Genomic DNA, 27,023 nt, shown 5'->3' with positions numbered 1-27,023 from the left:
TACCAGAGCTGAGAGACCAGAGCTGGGATACCCGAGCTGTAGAGCAGAGCTGGGATAGCCAGAGCTGGTAGAGACCAGAGCTGGTTAACGTAGCAGAGCAGAACCGAGTAGAGTATTTGGGCATATTTTAAGTAAACACTTATATGCTTAAGTATGAAATGAGTCATGCATTGCATCATGATTTAATTGGTTTTATAATTCCAATTACAAAAGAAAGATGAGTAAGAATATTGTTGGTGTTCTTAACTCAAGAGAAATGTTTTCAATTATTTATTCATTAAATTTTGAAAACCCGGCTAAGTGAATCATAGAATGTTAAGCACTTTACCGTGACTTGAGTTTAGATTTAAAGAGACCTATTGAGAATAGATTTCTTGTAGGCCTTGAACATCAGGAGGATTAGCACTGCTATTCCGATTCAGATATAAGTTAAACGATATGCTTTGCCTATTCAGGTGGGCTTGTTTTCCAAATGTATGATTGAGCTAATGAGCTTAAATGTTCGTGAAATATAAACTGTTTATCCAATAAAATATTTTTGTGCACTCTACCATGTTTAAGGCTCGCCACAACGAATCAATTGAGGTTCTCTTATAGCCTAACACGTTATTTGAGAATTGTGTACACTTGTTAGCTAACTCGGTGGGTTGATCTCCATCGGGCACTAACCAGAGGCGTTATAAGGGTGCTCGACGGGATGTGTTCCGGAGCATAGTAATGATAGGCCTGTCTGGATTAATTTCCGAGGTTTATTTTACTTGGCTGTGTTACGCCCTCAGTTCAAGTCAGCGGGAGGCAGAGATCCGTCGGTGACTAAATGGTCCGAGATCATAGCGAGTAACAGAATGGAGTGTGCAAACGCGCACAAAATAGTTAAGTATTATATGAAATGTTTTAACATTCTTAGAAGTTATTTCACTTCAAAACCTTGTAAGTCATGTCAGTCAGATTATGAAATGTTTCAAAAGTTGCAGCCCACTAAGTACATTAGTACTTAGCCCAAATATTTTCAAATGTTTTTCAGGTTAATGGCTGGTGCTGATGGGGCGAGCTGAGGCTAGAGTTCAACTCCTTATTTTGACTTCCGCTGTAGAACTAGCTAGTATATGTATTTTGTTTTCCTTAACTTAAGACCTTTATGCTATGACTCTAAACGACATCTTTTTTTGAGTCGAGACTTTTAAATTCGCAAGTATTTCATTCTATAAATGTTGGTTATCTGAAGCATGACACTAAACTTGTGATCCTGAAGTTATTGTGTTTGTTGATTGATTTGTATCACTTGAATACCTGTCTTTCTTCATCCAAAGGGGCTAAGCCCGATTGTTATCCCTTTTATTCGGATTTCACAAGGTTTTTCCCTTGTTCATTTTAAATGATGAGTCGTACCCCAGTTATAGTTATTTCAAGAATTGGGGTGTGACAGTCACAGTCAATCACCTTTGGTTTGCTCGCAACAAAGTCATCTTTGAGGATGAACCCTTCGATATCAAAAGGATTATCAAGAACATCCAGAGTGATACTTATAGATGCCTCAACGAAATCTTCCCTCCGAAAGAAGTGCGAGCTCACATGGAACTTAACACTCTCGTGGCAAATACAAGGGGCATAACTCGATGACGTTATCAGCTCCTCTCCACCGAGACTGACCAGAGCCTGCCCAGCAATGCCCAATGATCCATGCACCTGAGATTGGCACTCGGCTTGAAAAATAGGGGATAAGTATAAACAGACTCGTGCTTTGTTTATACCTATTGCACCTAATGCATTTGAACAAACAATATCACAAGCACACATGATCATTGTTATTATCAACTTGTAATAAAGTCACTCCTTTTATTTTTGTTAAAGACTCATGACCCCTGCCCCCAATCCATAGGATTGTAGCGGTTGGCTCCCCCTTGGGTATGCCCAAGAAGATAGTTTGTAATTTCTTTGTTCGGTTATCTTTTATTTTATTTTAATAAACGTATTTTTCATCAAAAAAAAAAAAAAATTGGCCGCACCTCGCACTCCATAGCTTCCAGGTCATGGGTTCAAAACCCATTGAATCCGTTTCTTTCATTTTTTTTTACCTCTTTTTCCTTTTTTACTCTTATTTCTTGCATTTTTTTTTGTTTTCTTTATATATATGCGTTTTTATTTGTTTTTCTCTTGTTTCTTGCATTTTTTTTTGTTTTCTTATATATGCATTTTTATTTGTTTTTCTTCAGTTTTTTATTTTTATTTTTGTTAGCTTCTTTATTTTTTTATTTAATTTTTTTATTTTCAACACTTTTTTCTATTTTTTTTATTTTTTTAATATTACCTTTACTCATATCAATGTTTATTTTTTCTTACAACTATAATTAGTTAACCAAATAATTAAAATTATAAGTTTTCATGAGTAAAATTAACAATCTCCGTGAAAAAAGTAATAATTTTGAAATATTACATTTCTTCTTATGAATAACTATTTTGTTTTCATTAAGATTATACTTACTTTTAATAAGTTTATGTAGTAGCCCGCTCTTTTATTTTATTTTTTTATTAAGACCAGTGATTACAATAATTGTTATATTGCCTCTTCAGTTACGGTAAATCCAGTGTTTAGTTATCAACTAATTCAGCTCAGAAATCTGAATTTGATGCCATTGCGTGATATGATCGCAATTGAATTATTGAATCATTCAATAATTTATTTTCCAGTTTAATAACTGACTTAGCAAAGTCAAGTTATTAATTTATATGCGATAGAAATATTATTTCTATTATTTACTTGGAAGTCGTGATCTAATTCCGAATTGAAGAACGAGTTAAATTAGATATTTAATTCGTAGAGAGTTATAACGAAGCGTCGTTATTTAGTAGAACCCAATATTAGTTTTACAAATACTTGATTAATTAATCAAGGCAGGAGATTTTTATTAGTCACCTCAATTCTATTTACTTACAATCATCATTTTTCTTTCACACTCTCTACGCTCCTACACTATTCCTACACTATTCCTTCAACGCAACATCATACTGCAACAATTTTTTCAAAGTTGCAATATATTCCATGCAATCCAAAAAGTCAAGATATGAGGAAAAGAAGATCACGAAAGAAACAAAATTTTCAAAGATGGCAGTAGAAAATCACGCCAATATCCACAATTTTCAAAAGCTGCAGATTTCCATCGTCTGCAATCCAAAATCTTCAAAGATTCTACAGTAATCTTCTCCTACTCCCTACACAAATTTCAACCTTCATAATTTCCATTGTCTACGGAATCCACTTATAAATACATAGCATATCAGTTAACACACAGCTCACTCCACTCTAGCAAGAACCACACCCGTGCAGAGAAAGTGAAGCCAACAAGCTTCAAAACACAACTTTGCATACTTCTTAAGCTCAAGTGAGCTCCCTTCGTCGGCCCGTTTCTTCGCCGACCAGCCACTAGGCCGTGAACCAGGAACGTGTACTTGTTCCTCCATCTTCAGGCTACCAAATCCAACAATCGAAAGGCCGAAGCCTTCTTTGTATTTGCCTGACCAAAGGCCGCAATATCCTTCGGAGGCCAACGTCGAATTCCCGACTTAGCCACCGGCCAACTTACGGCCTTCGTTTCTCACTATCCTTACGACGAAAAAGGATCGAGAAACCACCGTTGTGTAGCCTGATCTACCTCGCACGAGGAAGACTAAGTCGTAGACCTTCGCGGCTAAACACCATCGCGGAACGACGACCAGAAAAACCCCCGGTGAACAACTTTCATTAGTGCTCACTTGGACAGGGGTAAGTTGACGCCCTTATTTCGATGCATTCCCGTTTCTATTATATTATGGGAAATTTCTGGGGTATAGATGGGAGTGTGGTGAATATTTGTACAAAGTTTCATGTCATTTGAACTTTGTTTACTACCCTTTTAAAATTCAAGATGTCTACTGCCAGTATCTGCTGAAACTGTCATGAGGAAGATGATTAGGTTAATTATTTCAGTAACCATATGTTGATATTTAGCTCTCACATTTTTATTGTATAACGATATATGTGTTAGCTAACTGCATATACAATTTTAGGTCATTCCGGTAACGTTAGCTAGTTTTAAAAAATCTGGACTTTCAGTTGGCAGAAACTGCCGAATCTGGTAGGCGATGGGAAAATCGCTATATCTCTTAAACTACTTGGAGTTTTTCAACATACTTTTTTTTCAATTAAACTAGACTCAAAGAGGTTTCTATTGATATAAAATTAGACTCCATATGAGTTCGGAGTCAAAGCAGTTTATTAGTTGAAGTTGAGTCTCTACAGTTTTGTTGAGATGAAATGATTCAAAATAATTCATATTAAGGATTTTAAAGTTCTATTCGACCACGCTAGACGAGAATTAGCTAAATCTATTAACGAGGATTAATAGTAGAATTCCCGATTATCGCTCAGAAGATTAGTTCATGCATACAAGATTCATGCACAGTTAAATTACGCTTTCTCATTAATTGAGAATTTTTTTTCGAGCCAATGTCTTATTTTATATTCTCGTGATTAAGGTCAAACGCGAGAGTAAGAATTACTCAAGGAGTCACAGTACCTTAGCAAAACCTTGCTATCAGGTGGGCAATTTCTTACGCGTAAGATAAAATGCTATTAAAGAACTATGCAAGTTTTATGCTTTATTATGCCTAAATGAGTTAAGCTTTATTATGCTTCACGCTAAATGATTTACGCTATGCTGTTTATACTATTTACGCCTATGTAATTTATGCTTTGTTACGCTTTAATAATTTACACTATGCTATTTACTTTATTATGCTTAAATGAGTTAAAACTTTATTTCTCTTTATTATCTACGCTTGTCACGCTTTAATAATATACGCTATGCTATTTACGCTTAATTACGACTTAAATTTTTATTATTTATTATTTATGCTTTGTTACGCTTTTAAGTGATTTACGCTTAAGTGAGTTACGCTTTGTTACGCGCCTATGTGGTTCACGCTTTGTTACGCTTTAATGCTTTACGCTTATTATTTAACGCCTATGTGAGTTACGCTTTAATGCTTTATGCTTATTATCTAATGCTTATGTGATGATGTTAACGAAATCGATTCCTGAGCGGATAGCTATCTTGTCAGGATATATATTTATATATGCAACGCGACCGTGAGTCAATGAGAGGGTTGGCCGGTCAAACGTCCGTTGAGGGAGGCCTCCCTCAACGGTACGATGCTAGCGTCTGTTGGGGGAGGCCTCCCTCAACAGTACGATGCCGTGTCCGCTGAGGGAGGCCTCCCTCACGGCGCGATGCCTGTGTTCGTTGAGGATCTTCCTCACGACACGATACTTATTGATATGACTTTTGATGATGAGGAATGCACTTACGCTATTTATGAATTTGAAAATGATAGTATGCAAAGAACTTGAAAGAAGATTCATGTCGCTTATATGATGCTGTGATTGATGATAAAATGTTAAGCTTATAATTTAGTTTTTGGCAACTGCCCACTAAGTACTTTTGTACTTAGCCCTGCATATGTTTATGAATGTGCAGGTTGAGCTGTGATGAACGATGAAGTGTTGCTGAGTGGAGCTTTTGTCGAACTTAGAATAGGCTCAGAAAGGATATGTGTCTGCATACATGTATCTCAGTCTTGCCTTCCGCTGCAAACACTGATTATGATTTAGTCAAGTCTATAACTATATGCCAATTACTCTTCAAAGAAATATCTAATGCTTACTCGGGTTCATCAAGTATTTTTTTTTAATTATATGCGTCAATGCTTCAATGTCTTAAATTTTATTTCAAGAATTAATGCTAGATATTAATGTCTATAATCGAGTTATGAATGAGTCAAATGTGCCCTTTCTAAACCCCGCTTCTTAAATCCCTTCCCTAGTCACGATTTCCCGGATTAATTATCTCTAATTAAGGCCGGTCGTGACAGAATGGTATCAGAGCAGTTCGTTTGCTCTGAGTCTAAGAGTTTATTTAAGCCAAACTTAGAATGGAACACTAAAGTGTCTAGAGTTCAATCGACAAAGCTCAGCACTTCATCGCATCACACTCAACGAAGCAGAATGGTAAGCTCTTCCATGTTTTGAGTTAATGTTTACGAAAAGTGCGAATTATCGTAATAACAAAGTGTGTAACTGTCAATAGCTATGTTATGTTTGAAGGAAATGATTTACGCAAGCACGGTTAAGTATGCCTATGGTAAGAGTCCCTATGAACATAGAGCTATTAAGATATGAGATCACCACTACGACAGAACATAGAAGCAAACATACAAGAAATTCGATTGTATCTTTTGGTGACTATAGTGAAGACAACAAGATAAGTGATACGTATAGAATAAATTTTTAAACTCGTGATTTTATAGCCGCTATAAATCTCCATGACTTATGCCTAAGTATCCAATTTAGATGATGTGATATTATATGCTTAAGAATTTTTATGACTCATGGATTTGAGATGCTAATGACCCTTAAAGCTTATTACATCAATGTTGTCATTGAAGTCATGACTTGTTTGCAAGTTATAATAAGTTGACCTTACAAGAATTCTTTTGAGGCTTGTATTAGATTATGCTAGAGTGTACTAATTGACACATCCCTGCTATCAGAATACCGCCTAAGAGGGGTCGCTCTGTGAGAAGCAATAACAATCGCAGAAACCATAATGCCATACCGGAAGAACCCAAAATGATCGAGATACTTGAAATAATTTGCGATCAAGAAGTGTAGAAGATAAGGGACAAATTAGTTACCTTAAGCATCTCGGAGTATGCAAATTTCGGGACGAAATTTTTGTTAAGGGAGGTAGTATGTAGTAGCCCGCTCTTTTATTTTATTTTTTTATTAAGACCAGTGATTACAATAATTGTTATATTGCCTCTTCAGTTACGGTAAATCCAGTGTTTAGTTATCAACTAATTCAGCTCAGAAATCTGAATTTGATGCCATTGCGTGATATGATCGCAATTGAATTATTGAATCATTCAATAATTTATTTTCCAGTTTAATAACTGACTTAGCAAAGTCAAGTTATTAATTTATATGCGATAGAAATATTATTTCTATTATTTACTTGGAAGTCGTGATCTAATTCCGAATTGAAGAACGAGTTAAATTAGATATTTAATTCGTAGAGAGTTATAACGAAGCGTCGTTATTTAGTAGAACCCAATATTAGTTTTACAAATACTTGATTAATTAATCAAGGCAGGAGATTTTTATTAGTCACCTCAATTCTATTTACTTACAATCATCATTTTTCTTTCACACTCTCTACGCTCCTACACTATTCCTACACTATTCCTTCAACGCAACATCATACTGCAACAATTTTTTCAAAGTTGCAATATATTCCATGCAATCCAAAAAGTCAAGATATGAGGAAAAGAAGATCACGAAAGAAACAAAATTTTCAAAGATGGCAGTAGAAAATCACGCCAATATCCACAATTTTCAAAAGCTGCAGATTTCAATCGTCTGCAATCCAAAATCTTCAAAGATTCTACAGTAATCTTCTCCTACTCCCTACACAAATTTCAACCTTCATAATTTCCATTGTCTACGGAATCCACTTATAAATACATAGCATATCAGTTAACACACAGCTCACTCCACTCTAGCAAGAACCACACCCGTGCAGAGAAAGTGAAGCCAACAAGCTTCAAAACACAACTTTGCATACTTCTTAAGCTCAAGTGAGCTCCCTTCGTCGGCCCGTTTCTTCGCCGACCAGCCACTAGGCCGTGAACCAGGAACGTGTACTTGTTCCTCCATCTTCAGGCTACCAAATCCAACAATCGAAAGGCCGAAGCCTTCTTTGTATTTGCCTGACCAAAGGCCGCAATATCCTTCGGAGGCCAACGTCGAATTCCCGACTTAGCCACCGGCCAACTTACGGCCTTCGTTTCTCACTGTCCTTACGAAGAAAAAGGATCGAGAAACCACCGTTGTGTAGCCTGATCTACCTCGCACGAGGAAGACTAAGTCGTAGACCTTCACGGCTAAACACCATCGCGGAACGACGACCAGAAAAACCCCCGGTGAACAACTTCCATTAGTGCTCACTTGGACAGGGGTAAGTTGACGCCCTTATTTCTATGCATTCCCGTTTCTATTATATTATGGGAAATTTCTGGGGTATATATGGGAGTGTGGTGAATATTTGTACAAAGTTTCATGTCATTTGAACTTTGTTTACTACCCTTTTAAAATTCAAGATGTCTACTGCCAGTATCTGCTGAAACTGTCATGAGGAAGATGATTAGGTTAATTATTTCAGTAACCATATGTTGATATTTAGCTCTCAAATTTTTATTTTATAACGATATATGTGTTAGCTAACTGCATATACAATTTTAGGTCATTCCGGTAACGTTTGCTAGTTTTCAAAAATCTGGACTTTCAGTTGGCAGAAACTGCCGAATCTGGTAGGCGATGGGAAAATCGCTATATCTCTTAAACTACTTGGAGTTTTTCAACATACTTTTTTTTTCAATTAAACTAGACTCAAAGAGGTTTCTATTGATATAAAATTAGACTCCATATGAGTTCGGAGTCAAAGCAGTTTATTAGTTGAAGTTGAGTCTCTACAGTTTTGTTGAGATGAAATGATTCAAAATAATTCATATTAAGGATTTTAAAGTTCTATTCGACCACGCTAGACGAGAATTAGCTAAATCTATTAACGAGGATTAATAGTAGAATTCCCGATTATCGCTCAGAAGATTAGTTCATGCATACAAGATTCATGCACAGTTAAATTACGCTTTCTCATTAATTGAGAATTTTTTTTCGAGCCAATGTCTTATTTTATATTCTCGTGATTAAGGTCAAACGCGAGAGTAAGAATTACTCAAGGAGTCACAGTACCTTAGCAAAACCTTGCTATCAGGTGGGCAATTTCTTACGCGTAAGATAAAATGCTATTAAAGAACTATGCAAGTTTTATGCTTTATTATGCCTAAATGAGTTAAGCTTTATTATGCTTCACGCTAAATGATTTACGCTATGCTGTTTATACTATTTACGCCTATGTAATTTATGCTTTGTTACGCTTTAATAATTTACACTATGCTATTTACTTTATTATGCTTAAATGAGTTAAAACTTTATTTCTCTTTATTATCTACGCTTGTCACGCTTTAATAATATACGCTATGCTATTTACGCTTAATTACGACTTAAATTTTTATTATTTATTATTTATGCTTTGTTACGCTTTTAAGTGATTTACGCTTAAGTGAGTTACGCTTTGTTACGCGCCTATGTGGTTCACGCTTTGTTACGCTTTAATGCTTTACGCTTATTATTTAACGCCTATGTGAGTTACGCTTTAATGCTTTATGCTTATTATCTAATGCTTATGTGATGATGTTAACGAAATCGATTCCTGAGCGGATAGCTATCTTGTCAGGATATATATTTATATATGCAACGCGACCGTGAGTCAATGAGAGGGTTGGCCGGTCAAACGTCCGTTGAGGGAGGCCTCCCTCAACGGTACGATGCTAGCGTCTGTTGGGGGAGGCCTCCCTCAACAGTACGATGCCGTGTCCGCTGAGGGAGGCCTCCCTCACGGCGCGATGCCTGTGTTCGTTGAGGATCTTCCTCACGACACGATACTTATTGATATGACTTTTGATGATGAGGAATGCACTTACGCTATTTATGAATTTGAAAATGATAGTATGCAAAGAACTTGAAAGAAGATTCATGTCGCTTATATGATGCTGTGATTGATGATAAAATGTTAAGCTTATAATTTAGTTTTTGGCAACTGCCCACTAAGTACTTTTGTACTTAGCCCTGCATATGTTTATGAATGTGCAGGTTGAGCTGTGATGAACGATGAAGTGTTGCTGAGTGGAGCTTTTGTCGAACTTAGAATAGGCTCAGAAAGGATATGTGTCTGCATACATGTATCTCAGTCTTGCCTTCCGCTGCAAACACTGATTATGATTTAGTCAAGTCTATAACTATATGCCAATTACTCTTCAAAGAAATATCTAATGCTTACTCGGGTTCATCAAGTATTTTTTTTAATTATATGCGTCAATGCTTCAATGTCTTAAATTTTATTTCAAGAATTAATGCTAGATATTAATGTCTATAATCGAGTTATGAATGAGTCAAATGTGCCCTTTCTAAACCCCGCTTCTTAAATCCCTTCCCTAGTCACGATTTCCCGGATTAATTATCTCTAATTAAGGCCGGTCGTGACAGTTTAAAATGTACATTTCTTAGCAAAAATGTATACTTATGTTTGTTCGCGATTTTATTTGACACGCCGCAAGTGTACGGGTGCAATTATGTATAGCAGTAACAAGGTCGAATCCACAGAGACTGAATTAATCAATTCATATCCTAAATTATTCTATTCTATCTGGACAAACGAAATTTAGAGTTTTGGTTCTGAAAACAAATTAAAAAAATAAACACTGGGAAGAAAATAAATCAAACTATGAAAATGTAGAGTAACAAATAAGAGAAGATTTCCCAAGGTAAAGGTTTCAACAGATTCTCCTATCTAACATGTTCAATTCAATTAATAAGATGATTCTTAAGACAATCTCTAAGCTAGTTCATACCCACTCCCGTGGCATACAAACCGTTAATTACATGCAAGGTTACCATCCCTGGATCACACTTCTAACATGTAACTCCTAAAAGTTTCTAGGATTAAATGCCCTCACAATTATCAATTTCCTTTAGAATTAAAATAAATGTGTTCTATGTTCTTAGTTCAGGTAATAATCATCATCTCCCGATCTCAAATTAAAACCTATGATTATACTAAATTGGTGATTAAGCAATAAAGCAAACTATTATAACAAGAACATAAAAAGGAATAATAATCTCAATTAATTGAATCAAACAGTTAGAAATTCAAATCATGTCTACTCCCTAAACCCTGGGAAAAAGAGATTTTAGCCACACATAGACATATGACTAAAAATCAATATCTCAAATAAACAAATAAACATTCAATAATAAAAATCATAGTAAAGTTGAGATTCTTCTGTTCTTGCTCCAATGATGTTCTCTGTCTCTTCAAAGCTCTCCAAAAGATGTAAAAAATGATAGAAGGTGATCAAAAGGTCTGAAGAATGAGTTCTTGGGGAGTATTTATATGCTCTAGGTCAAGTAGGACTCAAAATACCCCAAAATCGCGTATACAGATAAAAATCCGAAAATTGGGCGGAAATACGGCGACTCGCGCGGCCGCATGGCTAGCCCGCGTGACCTCGCGGCCGCGTGGCTGGCCCGCGCGGCCCTCTAGAGCTTCATGCTCCGTCGCGCGGCCGTGGCATGCGGCCGCATGCCCGGACCGCGCGACCTCTGGCGCGTGCGCTTCGACCCGCGAACTTCCCAACGCTCGTTCTTCCTCGTCCGATGTCTGAATTGACCTCCGTTTGTGCCTACGGACTCGTCTCTTCATGTACTTCTCTCTATATCCTCAAACTCATCCCAAATCGAGTCCAACACCTGTAAAAACAACACGAGCATGTACGAGTAGTCTATTCCACAGAAAATATGCAATTTAAACCATAGACAACTCAACAACTCAATAAGAGACGCCTAAAACACTAAAGAATAACGCGATAAAGGAGTGAAAAATGCATGTAAATCAATGTTAATATAAGTATTTACCTTCATTCAATATAATGTATTATATAAACTAAATCCTAAACCTTGAAAACTAAACCCTAAACCTTGAACACTAAATCTTGAACCTTAATAGAAATATTTACTTTTCATAAGCATAAGATATACATTTGTTCGCACAAATGTATACTTATGTTAATATAAGCATAAAATATACATTTGTTAGCACAAATGTAGACTTATGTTAATATAAGTATTTACTTTCATTCAATATAAGTATTACATTTTCTAGACGTAATTTTTACTTTCATTGAAAATAAGTACTCCCTCCGTCAACCAATTAAAGCCCCATTTGAGGGTGGGCACAGAGACTAAGAAAGCTGAAAAAAGTGTTGTGGGTGAAATATAAGGATAGTTGACTAAAGTAATAAAGTAGTTGACTAAAGTGTTAAAGGTGTTGTGTGGTGGGTCCACTAGTGATAAAATGTAATAAATATAGAATGTAAAAATGATAAAGTCGTGGGTCCATTAGTAGCAAAGGGTAGTAAATATAGAAAAAGAAGAAGAGTAAAAAAGTACAAAAAACACAATAGGGCTTTAATTGGTGGACAAAAATTTAAGTGCAAGTAGGACTTTAATTTGTGGACGGAGGGAGTATTACTTTTCCTATTATTAATTAAAAAGTGCGCAAAATACTAAGAAATTTGAAATTAAATTTTAAAAAATCAATTTTACATTTCATAATACAAATATTTATTTTCAATCAGTGTAAGATATACATTTGTTGGCACAGATGTATATTCATATTAATATAAGAATTTAATTTTATTTAATATAAAATATTATACTCCCTCTGTCCACGAAAGAAATTCATATCTTTCCTTTTTGGGACGTCCACAAAAGAACTTCCTATCTATTTTTGGACTATACCCCACCACTTATAATCCTCTTATTTTTCACTTTTCACAACTCCCAATATTAATTATAACACCTTTTCACCACTCCCAATACACTCAATTACCTTTTATCCACTTTTAATACACTCAACAATATTTTTTCTTAAAACTCGTGCCACTCCCTCCTAGGAAGTTCTTTCATGGACGGAGGGAGTATTTTCTAAACCCTAAACCTTGAAAACTAAACCCTAAACACTTGATTGATTGAGTTTAGAATATAAGATAAATGACTATTTTCATACATTATAAGTATTACATTTTCTGACGTAATGTTTATTTTCATACATAATAATTTAGAAACATTACAAGTAAATGTTCTTATGAATAAAAATAAACATTATAGTGAGGAAATGTAATATTTTATAAACATTACCTTTCATCACATCAATAGTTACGTTTTACAACAATGATAATTACTTTTTATTACTATAATAATTATTTGACCAAATAACTAAAAGTATAAGTTTTCATAAATAAAAGTAACACTTATCATAAACAAATGTTACAAGTTTAAAACATTATATTTGTTCAAGTTAATAATTACTTGATCAAATATTGCCTAAAAAAAAATATGTGTCCAAATAAATTAAAGAAGCGGTAAAACAGAATAAAAAATTGATAAAAATCCCACGATTTAATTTTCATGTAGCAAATCCCCAAATCAATATGTTCATGAAGATAATTACTTTTCATCATAACAATATTTACTTTGAAATACTAACTCATAAATAAATAAATAAATATAAAAAACAGTAAAAAAGAATAGATATTAAAAAAACAAAAATTAAAAGATAAAAACAAAAAATAGAAAAAAAAATTGAGAAAGATATAAAAAAATGCAAAAGAAAAACAGTAAAATAATAATAAAAAAACATAAAAGAAAAACAATAAAAAGAAAAAAAAAAGAACAAAATCGCAAAAATGCAAAAAAGATTAAAAGAAAGAACAAATCCAGCACAATATGTGGCTAAAGGGATTCGAAGTCAACAAATATAATGGTCCGCAGTTGCCAACAAACCAAGTCATGCCTTTGTAATTACTTGTTAAAATCTTTCTATATACTTAAAACTAATGCGGGTCGGGTCAAACGGGTCAAACCCGTCGCATCCTATGCGGTTGGTCGCATAGGATAATTTGCGAAATTTCTAAGTTTTTGTCATCAGTTAATTTGTGAAAATTGTTATAAATATAAATTTATATAATATTATTTACTGAATAATATTAATAATAATACCATATGTGATTTGCGGTTTAATTTAATTTATATTTTTCAAAACTCAAACCTAAACCGTGACCGGTTTAAGGATATAAACTAACTCATATTTTTGAAATAGTAACAAACTAAATCGCATAAATACGATTTTATCCAATTTAATTTAAGATTTAGATTAAATTATGAACACACTTGTCAAATCCCTTATGTTTTTGTTTTTGGAACACTTTTCATAGGCTGGACAGCCACAAACAAAATGCAAAGAGAGATGTAGCATACAAGTTAAAAACAATTCCGAAGAAAAGGTCACGTAAATGATTTAAATCATAAAACGTCACAACAGTGTAGTTCATACCATAAAAAGACACCTGAAAGAAAAGAAAAAAAGTTCATCCTTAGAGAAATTATATCCCCATTTAAAATAAGAAAATAAGGACTCAAAATGGACCATTTCTCTTTTTCCTTAATTAATTCCATTTTTTTCCTTCTTTTTCCCCCTTTGTTTTTTAGAAAAAAAGTCTGGCTTTTTTTAAGCTTTAGAACGTAGAGATATACACCAATTAGAAAAGCTGGACAGCATCACAGGCCCCGCAACAGAGTTTACAAGGTTTGTTAGCAGGAGGTCGCTAAGCACCTACATTTTTTTTTCCAATAAGATTTCTTATTTTCCCGAGCGATGGCTCGAACCTTCAACCTAATGGTTAGAAGGAAAACATCCAACCAACTGAGCTGCACTTCATTGTCTCGATAAGCACCTATGTTAGCTCGAGGTTCTCATTTCTCAGCGACCGTGATACCTTGCACAATATATCATCCCTTTCTCAGAAAAAATAAAAAAAGAAATTATACACACAATGCACTACATCTTACTACAAACATTCTAAACAACAAATTAAGGCATAGATTTACATGTACGCATTCATAACACTGCTGAGTCGTTTGACATAAGTCACATAACTTATTAAGTGAAGCCAAGGTAATAGAGCTTGGATGGCTTCTTGTAAGATAACCTTTAGTAGCCGATATTGGGACTATATACAGATCATGATGAGGAGGGTAAGGAAGGAAGCAAGAAGCGTATCATCAGTTGTGATGCCCAACTCCCTTTTCCCCTCCCGGCCGATAAGTGGGTCTCAAAAGAATGAGCAGCCAACTTATAAACTCACCAGACGACGAAACCAGTTTGTGTATACACTACGGGTGGTGTATAATTGCAATAGAAAGCAATAATCTAGCCACATGTAATATAGCGTATTACTGCAAGACTAGCACCTCTTCCATCTGCAGTTCCTTCAGTCGTCTTTTTGCATACAATGTAACGAGAACGGTTGCTGCCGCTGTAATGCAAAAGCCAGCAATGTTGAACAAGATCTGAGAACCCGACATAGTTTGTCGATCATCTGTAGCATCGGCTAGAGTTTGTATGATGATTCCACTGTAGTTAAAGTAATAACACATTAGTCAGTAATGAGAAAACATAAAAAAAGAAAATTGCTTGTGTAGTTTATTGCATCCAAGACATTACATGAAACCAGAAGGAAAAGAAACGCAAAAAGGGAAAATACAAAATAAAAAAGTATTTCATCATAAACATGATATGATACCTCAGCTGATCACATATACTAAAGCCAAGCAGCATGCCGATTATAGAGGCAAAAAGTATACATGACAAAGAGGAAAGCATGCATAACTCGATAAGAATCAACTTCACTATCTTTGTAGAAATGGTGGATCAAACAGTATAAACAGTATTGTAAAATCTCCAATTGGATTGTATTTCCCCCCACATTGTGCCATGATGCAAGAAAGTATGTAAGATCTTAAAGCTGGATACCCGCGGTGCATGTCAAATGCATCTTTGCAATCAAGAGGATACAGCAGAAATATTATTAAAGGCACACAGAAGATAAAACAATATCCAGCCAGAATTTATGAAAACATTAATGTTACAAAATTGAATGACATGCACAAGGAAAACAAACATATTGTTTGTTTGTCCATCTACATATCAATAAGGGAGGGAGGGAGGAAGAGAACTAACGTGTAAAGTGTAAGAAATATTTCTGGCACCATCCCCACAAGTGTCCCTAACAAGTAAGGACCAAACTTCACATCTGTAGCTACGGCACAATAGTTATATATGATGTAAGGGAAAGGAGAAATCCTAATGAGTGCGACAGCTCGGAACTGATTAAACAGACTTCCCTCGCCAGCCAATCTTATCACAGAAGCTCGCTTAGGATATCTCTCTAACCACACCTACAAGTGAGAAAAAGGAACATTAAGTTTGTAATGTGTATTTGAGCATAAAACATTAAAAATAACAAAATGAAAAGAGATATAAAAATCATATATCACTATCAGTACTTGGATTTTGTGGTAAAAGAGTGAGCCAATGAAATACGGAAGAGAGACACCAAATATGACTCCTCCAACGACCAGCAAAAATCCATAACCATATCCGAAAGTCATCCCAGCAAGCCACATAGACGGTGAAGAAGGTAAAAGGATAGATGGAAATATTGTCAGAGAACCAAATATTAAAAGTACTAGCTGCTTTGTGCTGAACGATTCTCTCTCCCAATTAATTAAGGGGATGATCTCCTGGAAAAGTATACATCACACTTAGTTAAAATTGGAACTGCTAAAGAATGAAATGATGAACAGATGCTAAAACAGTGAAAATTATATCCAGACTTCTCACTTGATCTTAGGCACAGACATTACAAGTATAATGGCAATTTGAATTGGATATTCGAAGATTATCAGAGATAAAATACAATAAAAGGATTATTCCCAGCTTAACATCATCAACTCTACTTTTCAATTTCATTGTAAGCAAAAACAGAGAACCATCATCACATCAAGATTCAAATGATGAACAGATGCTAAAATGTATCCAAACTTCTCACTTGATCTTAGGCACAGACATTACAATTTACAAGTATAATGGCAATTTAAATTGCACATTCGAAGATTATCAGAGAGAAACAATAAAAGCATTACCCCCAGCTTAACATCATCAACTATACTTTTGAATTCATTGTCAGCAATCACAAAGAACCATCATCACGACTTAGATAAGCATACTAAAGTATGAAATGATGAACAGATGCTAAAACAGTGGAAAACAGTCAGAGTTATATCCAGACTTCTCACTTGGACTTAGGCACAGACCTCTCACTTGGTCTTTGCATGATTGATAAGATGCATGATTGAGTATATTTATCCTCGAGAGTAAGATTTCTCCAATCCCACCCTTTTAATGGTATATGAATCAAGCAAAAGTAGACTAAATAATAGAAATAATCAAGGACCTTGGGATATCCCAAAGTTTCAATGCATCTAAGTAAACAAGAGATTAGTCTTACAATTTTTATCTATCAAGGCTAATCATCAAAAGTAAATACCCCCTAGAAGGATCATCCCCAGCTTAACATCATCAACTCTACTTTTGAATTACATTGCAAGCAAAAACAGGGAATCATCATCACGTCTTAGATGAACTCATTACCTTCGAATTGAACAAATGTAAGTTAAGATATAAGCAATCAAAAATGGAATGCTACACCACAATGCATCACCTTTAACTGATACAGGAAATAGGTAAACGAAAGAAGTGATCAGATCGATAACACCGAATGACCCTCAATTGTGAAATACAAAGAATAGTTTTCCCCTAAAAGAACTTCCAGCCACATGTTAATTCCAGCCTACAACAACCGATCACCATGCCTCATCACCACCATAAAACATAAATAATTATATATATAAACTAACTTCTCCAATAATTAAAGAATTAAGGAGCCATTTTTAGACGAAAGCACCTGAATCTACAAAGTTTCTCTTCCAAAAATAATGTGCATTAAGTTAGTACAAAGAGCTGACTAGCACGCATAAAATAGTTTTGTAGTAAATGCTTGCAATTTCTTGTTATATTTGCCTAACTCATAATTCAGAAAGAAAGATATGTATGCAATCATTTGCATAGAAATTCCTTAAATAAAATAAAATAAACAGACAACCACATTAGGAGAAATCTAACCTTCTCCATGACGAAGGGTCCGATCCATTTTAAGAAAACCGCAAGCAACACCCCAATAAACAAAGCCACCAGTAGCAGCTTCGCCCACCACCACAACAACCACCACCATTCGCCTCCGGCGCCTCCAACGCCGCAGGAAGGCGACACCTCCTCCTTCAGGCACTGGGCCCCACCATCGGCACCACCGCCCCCGCCAACCTCCAATTTCACGTAATCTACCTCCAGCCTAAGATCGCCATGGCCGGCATTGTAAGTCATCACAAACCCGAATCAAAAACCGCTTGTGATTTTGATCAATTGGATTGAACCTAAAACTGTCCCAATTATTCAACAATGAAAGAAGATGAAAATTTTGGGGGCCCCACCAATTGAGGGGGGCATTCAGGGTTTCGCAACAATAGTCAAAATATAGCCGTTTATGCACCTTTTTACATTATTATTTTTTCGGTTAATATGAATTGAGAAAGAGAGATAAATGTATTCTGCGGTAGTGGAGGAAGAGAAGGAGAGGAAAAATCGGAGATTATATAGTAGGTGTAAAGCAAGCTTTATTTTATGTTGTTGCTTGCTTTAGATATAACAAGTAAGAAGTGACCGTTACGGTAGATGAAGTGAAACTTTTACTCTCCACTTTGTTATCCTCACTAGGATGTAAATTGGGCCAGCCCACCGAATTTTCGGGCTAGTCCTATCGGGCTCCAAATTAATTGGATGCGGGCTAATTGAGATGAAGATTTTTTCGAGTTGTAAATCTTCAACCCTAATCCTAAACATTCGGATTTCGGGCTAGCCTATCGAGCTAACCAGATTAAAGGCGTAAAAATAAAATTATCATTTGTATTTTATTATTCTTAATGATCTAATGTATAATGTATAAAATATACATAGATATTAAAGATATAAATTATATATCTTTAATATATAAAGAGGCGCGGCCGCGCGGTTGCCTGGTGGGAGTGGATGCGCCGGAGCGGAGGGAGGCGCAGCGGCGTGACTGGAGGTGGTAGATCGGTCGGCGGTAGAGGAAGAATGGCTGAAGTGAGGCCGGAGGTGCGCTAGTGACAGGTGAGGCTGAAAAAATTTCAGTTGCAGGCCAAACCTTAAAGGCCTAAACTTTAAAGTATTTTAAAATTCAATTAAAAAAAAAAAGAACAGTAGCCCAACGGTTGGGCTGACCCGCTTCAACCCACCAGCCCGAACGGGCTAGCCCAATTAGCCCGATTTATAATCGGGTTGCGATTTTTCAACCCTAACCCTCTAATTTTGTCGGGTTACTCGGGTCGGCCCACAGGTTTCGGGCTGGATTGACATCCCTAATCCTCACCACTAAAATTGCTATCGACACTAAGAGCTTTTAGGAGGTGATTGGTATGATGGAATGGAGGTGGGAATGGAATGGTGATTCGTACCTTCATTCAATTCATTTGCTTGGTATATTTTTTTAATCCTTCTAAATTTATGTTTTGACATGTATATATGTATGAAACATGCATTATTATTATTATTATTATTATTATTATTATTATTATTATTATTATTATTATTATTATTATTATTATTATTATTATTATTATTATTATTATTTACTCAAAATATAAAAAAAATGAATAAAAAAATATTTTTAGAAAAAATAAAATATTGTCAACTTTATATAAGCAATAGTCTAATATGTGGATTGAAATTAATGCAACACATTATACAATCATATACATGGATTGATATTAATAAAATAAAATAATTTCATTTCATTCCTAAACTTTATTTCTAGTTACCAATTATAGGAATTGAATTAAACAAAGAATCACAATTTCATTCCTTTTATATTCCTTGTGCATACCAAACATACTAAGATTTGTCATTCCTTTCCCACTTTCATTTCATTCCTACTTCCATTCCATTCCACCCTTATTCCATTCCATCATACCAATCACCTCCTAAGTATGCTCCCTTTACCAAACCGAATTTTACGTTTATTCCTCTGTCACTCGTTTCTTCTCTTCCTTTACTGCTCTCTTCGTCCACCAAAAATAGTCTTAAAGGTGGACGACACGAATTTTAATAAAAATAGTTATTGTATTGTGAATGAAGATGAGAATTATGATGAGATGTAAAAGTATATTAAACTTTGAAATTATTTGTAAAGGGATTAATTTTTGTGGGCATCTCAAAATGGCAAAAATATACTATTTTTTATGAAAAGGAAGGAATAATATTTTTTTGGGTTAATTGTAGTCTATGATTAAAACTTTAGAGTTATTTGTAAAAGTGATTTAATTTTTTTTTTAAAAATTAAAAATATATTGAACTTTGAAATTATTTATAAAAATGATTTAATAAATTTTAAAAAATAGTAAAATGGCATGAACTTTTATGAAGGTTGTAAAAATTGAACGATCTTATAATTTTGGGCTCGAATTATGACATGGAAGGCTCATGGGGAAATTCTAATGAAATTCACTTGGATCTAAGATGTGTGTATTTGGGTTTCGAATAACATGTAATCTGATTGACCCGTCCCAATACCCTATCCGGCATTAGGGTAACTGTTAAATATGGCGACTGTGTGAGCTTGAATGCATGAGGGGTATATGAGCAAATAAGCCATAAGTTAAGGGCTGATATGTAAAGCTAACAACTTGAGAGTTTTTTGGTTGTAACCGATTTCTAAGCCACAGTTAATTACACGCATCTTGCGGCTCAAGCTTCATAGCTTTATAGTGTGATATACTCTATATAAATACTCATGTAAATACAGTAGATTAGAGTATGAGTGTTCAAGTGCAACAGAGCAATAGCCAATTAGGTCTAACTCAAGTGACAAAGTTGAGACATTCAAATATTTTTATTTATGAGAGGTCTTGAATTCAATCACGCATGCGCGTGGATAGTTTTTCCATTTTTTGTATGGATAATGGTTCTGCCTGCGTGCGGTTATTATTCCACCTTTATGTGGTGTAAAGATTCCGTCTGCATAAAAAAATCACCCCAAACCTAATATATTTCTTAAAAAAAAACTGAAATAGAGCAATAAGGATCTGTATATGGCCAGTGGCAGATCCAAGATGTTTAAATTGGTGGTGCAAAAAATAATTTCATAAATATAAAAGGAAAAGATATTTAATGTTAAAAACAATACATTCTAAAACATTATCAAAAAATAAAAAAAAATTACATAACTATACGAGTCTTCATTTCTTCAAAGTGTTTGATAACTTCGTCATCATAAACTTGTAAAAGCATATCCCTCTCAATGAAAATAACCAAACAGTCATTTAAAACTTGATCCCCCATGCTATTTTGCAATTTATTTCTTAAAAACACTTTCTCTACACTTGCAGTAGCAACAAGAAGAATCAACACACTTAATGAGTAAAAATATAAGAAGATAAATCACATATCTCTTTATTTCAACAAGCTTTAAAAAAAGAAAAAAAACACGCTATGGAACTGTTCCCCCTCCCCCCCTTTTTTTGATTTCATGTAGAAAGTAAAACTTTGCATTCCAAAGTGTTGTGTATACTTTTTTGTTTAATTAAGAATTGCGGTAATGGATTGATTGAATGATGGGCTCAATCAAAAGAAAGAAAAAGAAAAAGATGAAGAACTTTTTTTTAGTTGGGCCAATTGAATTTAGGATTTTAAAAACTGAATTTCTCTTTTACTTTGGGTTAAAAATTTATTTGGGGGTGCAAACCTTAAATTTAAAATAATTTATATATGAACATTAATATTATTAATTTTATTTTTTGGGATGCAACTGCACCCTCATGCACCACATTGGATCTGCCACTTTATATGGCAGTCTAAAAGTGAGGCTTGTGAGATATGATCTCTAGTTCTTATTGTTGATTGTAATCTGTACTCGTGATCTTGATTCACATTGAAACATTTGAAGCTGCTCTTACCTCGATGTAGATCATTAAGATCGAACCACGTAAAATTCTTGTATTCCTGATTTTGTGTTCTTCGTTTTGTTTTTTTGTTTCATATTTATATATTGACTATTGAGCAAGTGTGTAAGTAGTGAGTTGTTATTTTTTGTGGAATTTGCTGATATTGAAGGTTCAAGTTTGAGCTCAATTCATAACAATTGGTGCCGTCCAACGAGAAAAGATCTCCACGGCAAAGAAAACGGGGGAAGGACTGAAATCGATCAAGAAAACAATATAGGAGAATATCGAATATTCTCTGGTTTTGTGAATACACATTGCAATTGCAAAGTTTGATACAGAAAAATTTACTGGTAAAAATGACTTTGCTCTTTGGAAACTCAAGATGAAAGTCATCTTGACATAACATGGAATGCTGGGTGGGTTCACTGAATGCTAAGAAGTCATCAAAGGAAGAAGGGGACAGTGAGAAATATATCGAGATGATGTAAACAACACACAGTGCTATCATACACAGTGTTATCATACTTTAGCTTGGAGACAAAGTATTGCGAGAGGTGGCTAGAGAGAAAACTGCAGTTAGGGTTTGGGCAAAACTGAAGAGCCTCTACATGACCAAATCTTTGGAAAATAGGCTATACATGAAGAAGAGATACTACTCCTATAAGATTATAGAGGATAAACATCTTAGATCAGTTAGATGACTTCAACAATGCAGTTGATGATCTTGCAGACATTGAAGTGAATCTTGAAGATGAAGATAAAGCTATCTTGTTATTAAATGCCCTACCAAAATCCTATGATAATCTTAAAGATGCCATGTGATGACGATGGTATTTGGGTCCTCACCGAAGACCGAGGGAACTTGATCATTAATTTATTAGCAACAAAATACTGCAATTACATCATATGATCAGTATCCACAGAGACTAATAGGCAAAAATACTCTAAGTAATCTTAATAATTCTCTAGCAATATTCAGGCAAAAACACAAATATAAGGTGAAAAATAAAAATACTATACTCAAATAAAATAAATAAATAAATAAATAAATAAGACATAACTCAGATAAATAAAATACTAATCATATGATGTAATTTTGTTAATCAAATCCACACAATTGGAGAGAAGAATAAATAAAAGATATGTGGGTCACGACTCACAAAATACCATGCTTAAAGGTGGTGGTGGGGACGAGACTCAAAACTGCATCTTTCAAATTCTTCTGCGATTTTCTCCCAAAAAGAAACAAAACAAAGAATCCTTTCCGTCCTCCAGTGATGTTGGATCTATTGTTCCAACATTTAGAGCAACGGGTTTAGAGACCTCCCTACTATTGTAAAGATTCTTCTGATAATCCATGTTCATCTAATAAGTTACTCCCTACGTTCACGAAATGGGTACCCATATTTTTTTTTGGTCCGTCCACCAAATGAGTATTCATTTTCTTTTTTGGTAAGTGTTGGGTCCCGTAGGGTCACTGAACTAGTGTATGGGGGGGGGAAGGGGGAATAAACCAGTAGGCTATTTTTAAAATAAAACTTGAAATTCTTTTGTAGACTGATGTGAGTATCTAAATAGACACTGAAGTGAGTTGACTGATAGGATCAGCGTAAAGTAAGATCAGTTGAGAACATGTGTAAACTGATACCGATGTTGTTTCAGTAGGTTAACTTCAATTATAGAAACTTGTCGACACACTGATAGCTCAAGTATGGGTTCAGTCTAATAAGTTTAAGGAAATAGAGAAGTGTTAGAAATCTTACTAACTATCCGAAGATTTGTTAGTTAGACTGATAACACTTGGAGTGGAAACGATTTTACGAAATAACCTTTAAGTTAAACACTTTGTAAGTTCTTAGGGTTTCTCTTTTCACATTAACAATTTCAGTATGGATAAAAGTTTGTGCACAGATAAGGAAAAGTAAATACTGAAAGTAAGTAAGAACACAAAGAGTTTTTACGTGGTTCGGAAAATAATTTTCTACGTCCACGGTCAGTCTATCACACTGATAAATCATTGGGCTTGTGCTTACGGGTGCACAACAAACCTTGCTTCTGAAACTCAAGTTTCAGAGTCAACACACTAGGTTGGACTTCTCGCTCTTTCTTAACTCGCAGTTGCTAAGATAACACACGTTTAGCTCGCGGTGGTTAAGATTCTCTAAGTTCAGAACGACGTCTCGAACTCTCTCTATCTCAAATACTTTTCTAACTCTGGTACAAAAGGGTTCAACTCTCCAACTATAGATTACTGAGAACAGACTCACGAGTAATCAAACTCTAGGCTTAGGATGAAGAATATGTGCCTGGAGGCTTCTAAGAGAATGTTTGTATATCAAGTGGTCTGATATTTGGCAATAGGAATTCTCTTCTTCGATTCAAGGATTTTTGGCTAAGTATAAGCTGAGTCTTGAGTTCGGCAGAGCTTCAGTGTAAGTTCTTGAATCGGTGAGGTCGAATGTTGAATCTTGAGCTCTATTTATAGGCAAATGAGAAGGAATAGATCCGTTGGAGGAGATCCTTCAATCCTATCTACCGTTTGACTTGTCAATTCAAATTTGGCTAAAGTCTTGGTCATCTATCTCATTTACGCCGAAAGAGGCATGCCTTTTCTGAGCTAGGAGATGGTGTTACAGTGCATGGTAACACGGAAAAGGAAACTCTGCAGGTTGAAGGACGATTCACCATATCCTTGCATTAAATGCACTGTCCTTTACATTAAATGCGGCGTGTACTGGAAGCATTGAAGTTGTCATTCATTAACACTGAGTGTGTTATACATAACTCCATCTTCAGTCCGCTTAATGCATTATCAGTCCAAAGTTTCTAATCGGAACATTCCTATCAGCTGCATTGAATGCTCTTCGACTGATCAGATGTACTAAAGTGTTTCCCTAACACTTATACTTCAGTGCAGATGCTAAATTGAATTCAGCATTGAATTCAGGCGAATTTCAGTCCTTCATTCTTCAGTCTTCAAGACTTTAGTTCTTCGGTCTTCAGTTCTTCGGCTTTTAGTTGTTGATCTTTAGTCCTTCAAACTTCAGTGCTTTGGTCTTCAGTACTCTTGTTTTCAGTCCGACTTCAGTGCTTTGGTCTCCAGTCTATACTAGAAAAACGAACTCCAACAGTTGAGTTCAAAAGAAATTCTAGTCTAGTACAATTAAAATCTAAGGGTTTTGGAATCATCAAAACAAAGGGTAGGATCTTTCTTCTTATTTTTCAACAGTAAGTGTACCGCATATAACTCACTCACAACAAAAGTAGGCCCCTTATTCCACTTATACACACTTAAAACTTGTATCACTTCCAAATGAGTACTTATTTCGTGGACGGATGGAGTATTAAAATGCTCATTAGCCTATTGAGATCCATAGTGGTTGTATTATGAGCTTTTTCAATAGATGAGACTTTAACTTTGAATTTTTTGGGTAAGGACCTCAAAGCTTTTGACATTAGAATCCTATTACTAAGGGGTTATCCTAAATCGCAAGACCCGGTGGCTAAATCTATAATCCTACCAAAGAAAGACTTCAAACCTAGACATAACCATTCTCAAGGCTTCAAACCTTGACATAACCATTCACAGTGACGTTCGTAGACATGTTTCATTCGTAGACATGTTTCACGAACACTCTCATCACCTTCACAGTGACGTTCGAGAATGCTCCACTCGTCTTTGGCAGAAGAGCAATTTTGGACCAGGTTTTGTAAGTTCATGTCGACCGAAGAAAGAATGACATTGAGAGCCTTCTCATTGAAATTAGAAGCACTGAATTCTTCCCTAGTGTATTCTTCGGCCTTTTTGAATACACAATCATCATTAGCATCAATACGACGTGGTGGTTACCATCCATCAATTACAAGTTTCCAGGCCAAGATATCTATATTTTTAATATAGGAATGAATCCTTGATTTTTAATAGGAATAACTCAATCCATCAAGGGTCAGAGGCCTATGAAAAGCAGGGTTACTCAGATCCATTGTAGGCACAATTAGGATCCAACACTTAGTGTATCAAGTGTAGGCTCTTGATGTCAATTGAAAGTTTGTTGCTTTCGCAAACCTAGACATGTTGGGTAGAATGACCAAACAATTTACTCAACAATCTATGAAAAACAGAAATGCAGCGGAAAGGTAAAGCACATACGATGGATTGTTTTTATACTGCAATGTTAGTTAATTGTAGTTTTATGTTCACTATAAAAATTTCTTTTACAATGAAGATACATGAACCATCCAATTGAATCACTCTTATTGAATGGAGTTGAAAAGAAAAGAAATCTCTTCTCATCCTCTCAACTAATGCTAGCAACAACTAGGCTTTGAATAAAGCTAATCTATAAACACAAACAATCAAACCTACCGACTAGACCTAACAAATGAGTCTCCCACTCAAGGTTTGTTAGACACACGAGTCTCCCACTCAAGGTGTGTTGTGAACTAGATGTCGTGAATGATGTTTGAACATTAGCTTCTAAGCTCTTGCACTTGGGTATCTTGTAGCTTGAACTGGTACCAAATGCAATGAGCTCTGCCCCTATTTATAGATGAGAATATAAGCTTGATGGGCAAGAAAAACGTGGCTGATACTTTAGGGTTTTGAACGTGCTAGGGTTTAGCTCTTGCTCCCCATGTTTAGGGATTGGTTAAGTATATTAACCAACATCCCTATTCTCAATGAAGACCAAGTCTGCTCTCTTCTTCACTGCCCGTGTCATCTTAATCTTATCTCTTCTACAAGTCTTAAAATGGTTCTTCACTCCTCAAATGTTACATATTTCTAGATATGTCATTGATCAATTTTTTGGCACTCCAATTGAGATAAATTGGAATTGTAACACCCCAATTTTCATAACTTTTCAATATAAAATCTTTGAAAACTAATAGTTAAAATAAAATTTCTCGAATTATAAAAGTTTAAACCAATTTAAAATCAACTTGTCAAAACTAAAGTAGTAACATGAAAAAAATGATAAACTAAAAAGTAACATGTTTCAACTTAAATTTCTATGGAAATACTAAATCTCTAGTCATTCTCGACTTCCATGGTCACCTCGACTCCAAAACTGCAAAACTGAAAAGGTAAGGGGTGAGCATATTGAAAATACACTCAGTGAGAAACCATGCACATATTCACATACGCTTAAACATGCAAATAATTCACATTCAAACATACATGAATATAACAACAAGCATATAATCCCTCACCTTAACAGTCAAATTCGAAATCAGGATCTTACTCGCACCGCACCTAATTTAATAAATACAAAACTTATATGAGGATTTAAGTAAAAACCTTCATTAAAAGTGTGATACATGATTCAATATTTTA

At 35.0% G+C, this 27,023-nt stretch overlaps 1 protein-coding gene across 2 annotated transcripts; it reads right to left on the bottom strand.

Moving 5' to 3' along the window:
• Window positions 1-14,026: 14,026 nt before the first annotated feature.
• Window positions 14,027-18,371, bottom strand: LOC130994606 (uncharacterized). Of its 2 annotated transcripts, XM_057919661.1 has the most exons (5): window positions 17,796-18,309; window positions 16,118-16,354; window positions 15,792-16,009; window positions 15,023-15,185; window positions 14,027-14,547 (listed from the first exon to the last, which is right to left on the bottom strand). In XM_057919661.1, exons 1-5 carry the CDS (start codon window positions 18,051-18,053, stop codon window positions 14,506-14,508), a joined length of 918 nt encoding a protein of 305 aa, XP_057775644.1. In that variant the 5' UTR covers window positions 18,054-18,309; the 3' UTR covers window positions 14,027-14,505. The 2 variants fall into 2 exon arrangements, with proteins under 2 accessions (XP_057775644.1, XP_057775645.1); XM_057919662.1 differs by lacking the exon at window positions 14,027-14,547 and having other exon boundaries at window positions 14,549-15,185; window positions 17,796-18,371.
• Between the last annotated feature and the right edge of the window lie 8,652 nt (window positions 18,372-27,023).

Source organism: Salvia miltiorrhiza, chromosome 7 (assembly GCF_028751815.1).
Source record: "Salvia miltiorrhiza cultivar Shanhuang (shh) chromosome 7, IMPLAD_Smil_shh, whole genome shotgun sequence".
Lineage (NCBI taxonomy): Eukaryota > Viridiplantae > Streptophyta > Magnoliopsida > Lamiales > Lamiaceae > Salvia > Salvia miltiorrhiza.
The sequence above is the reverse complement of the archived record's forward strand: the minus strand, read 5'-3'. Positions and strand labels throughout refer to the sequence as shown.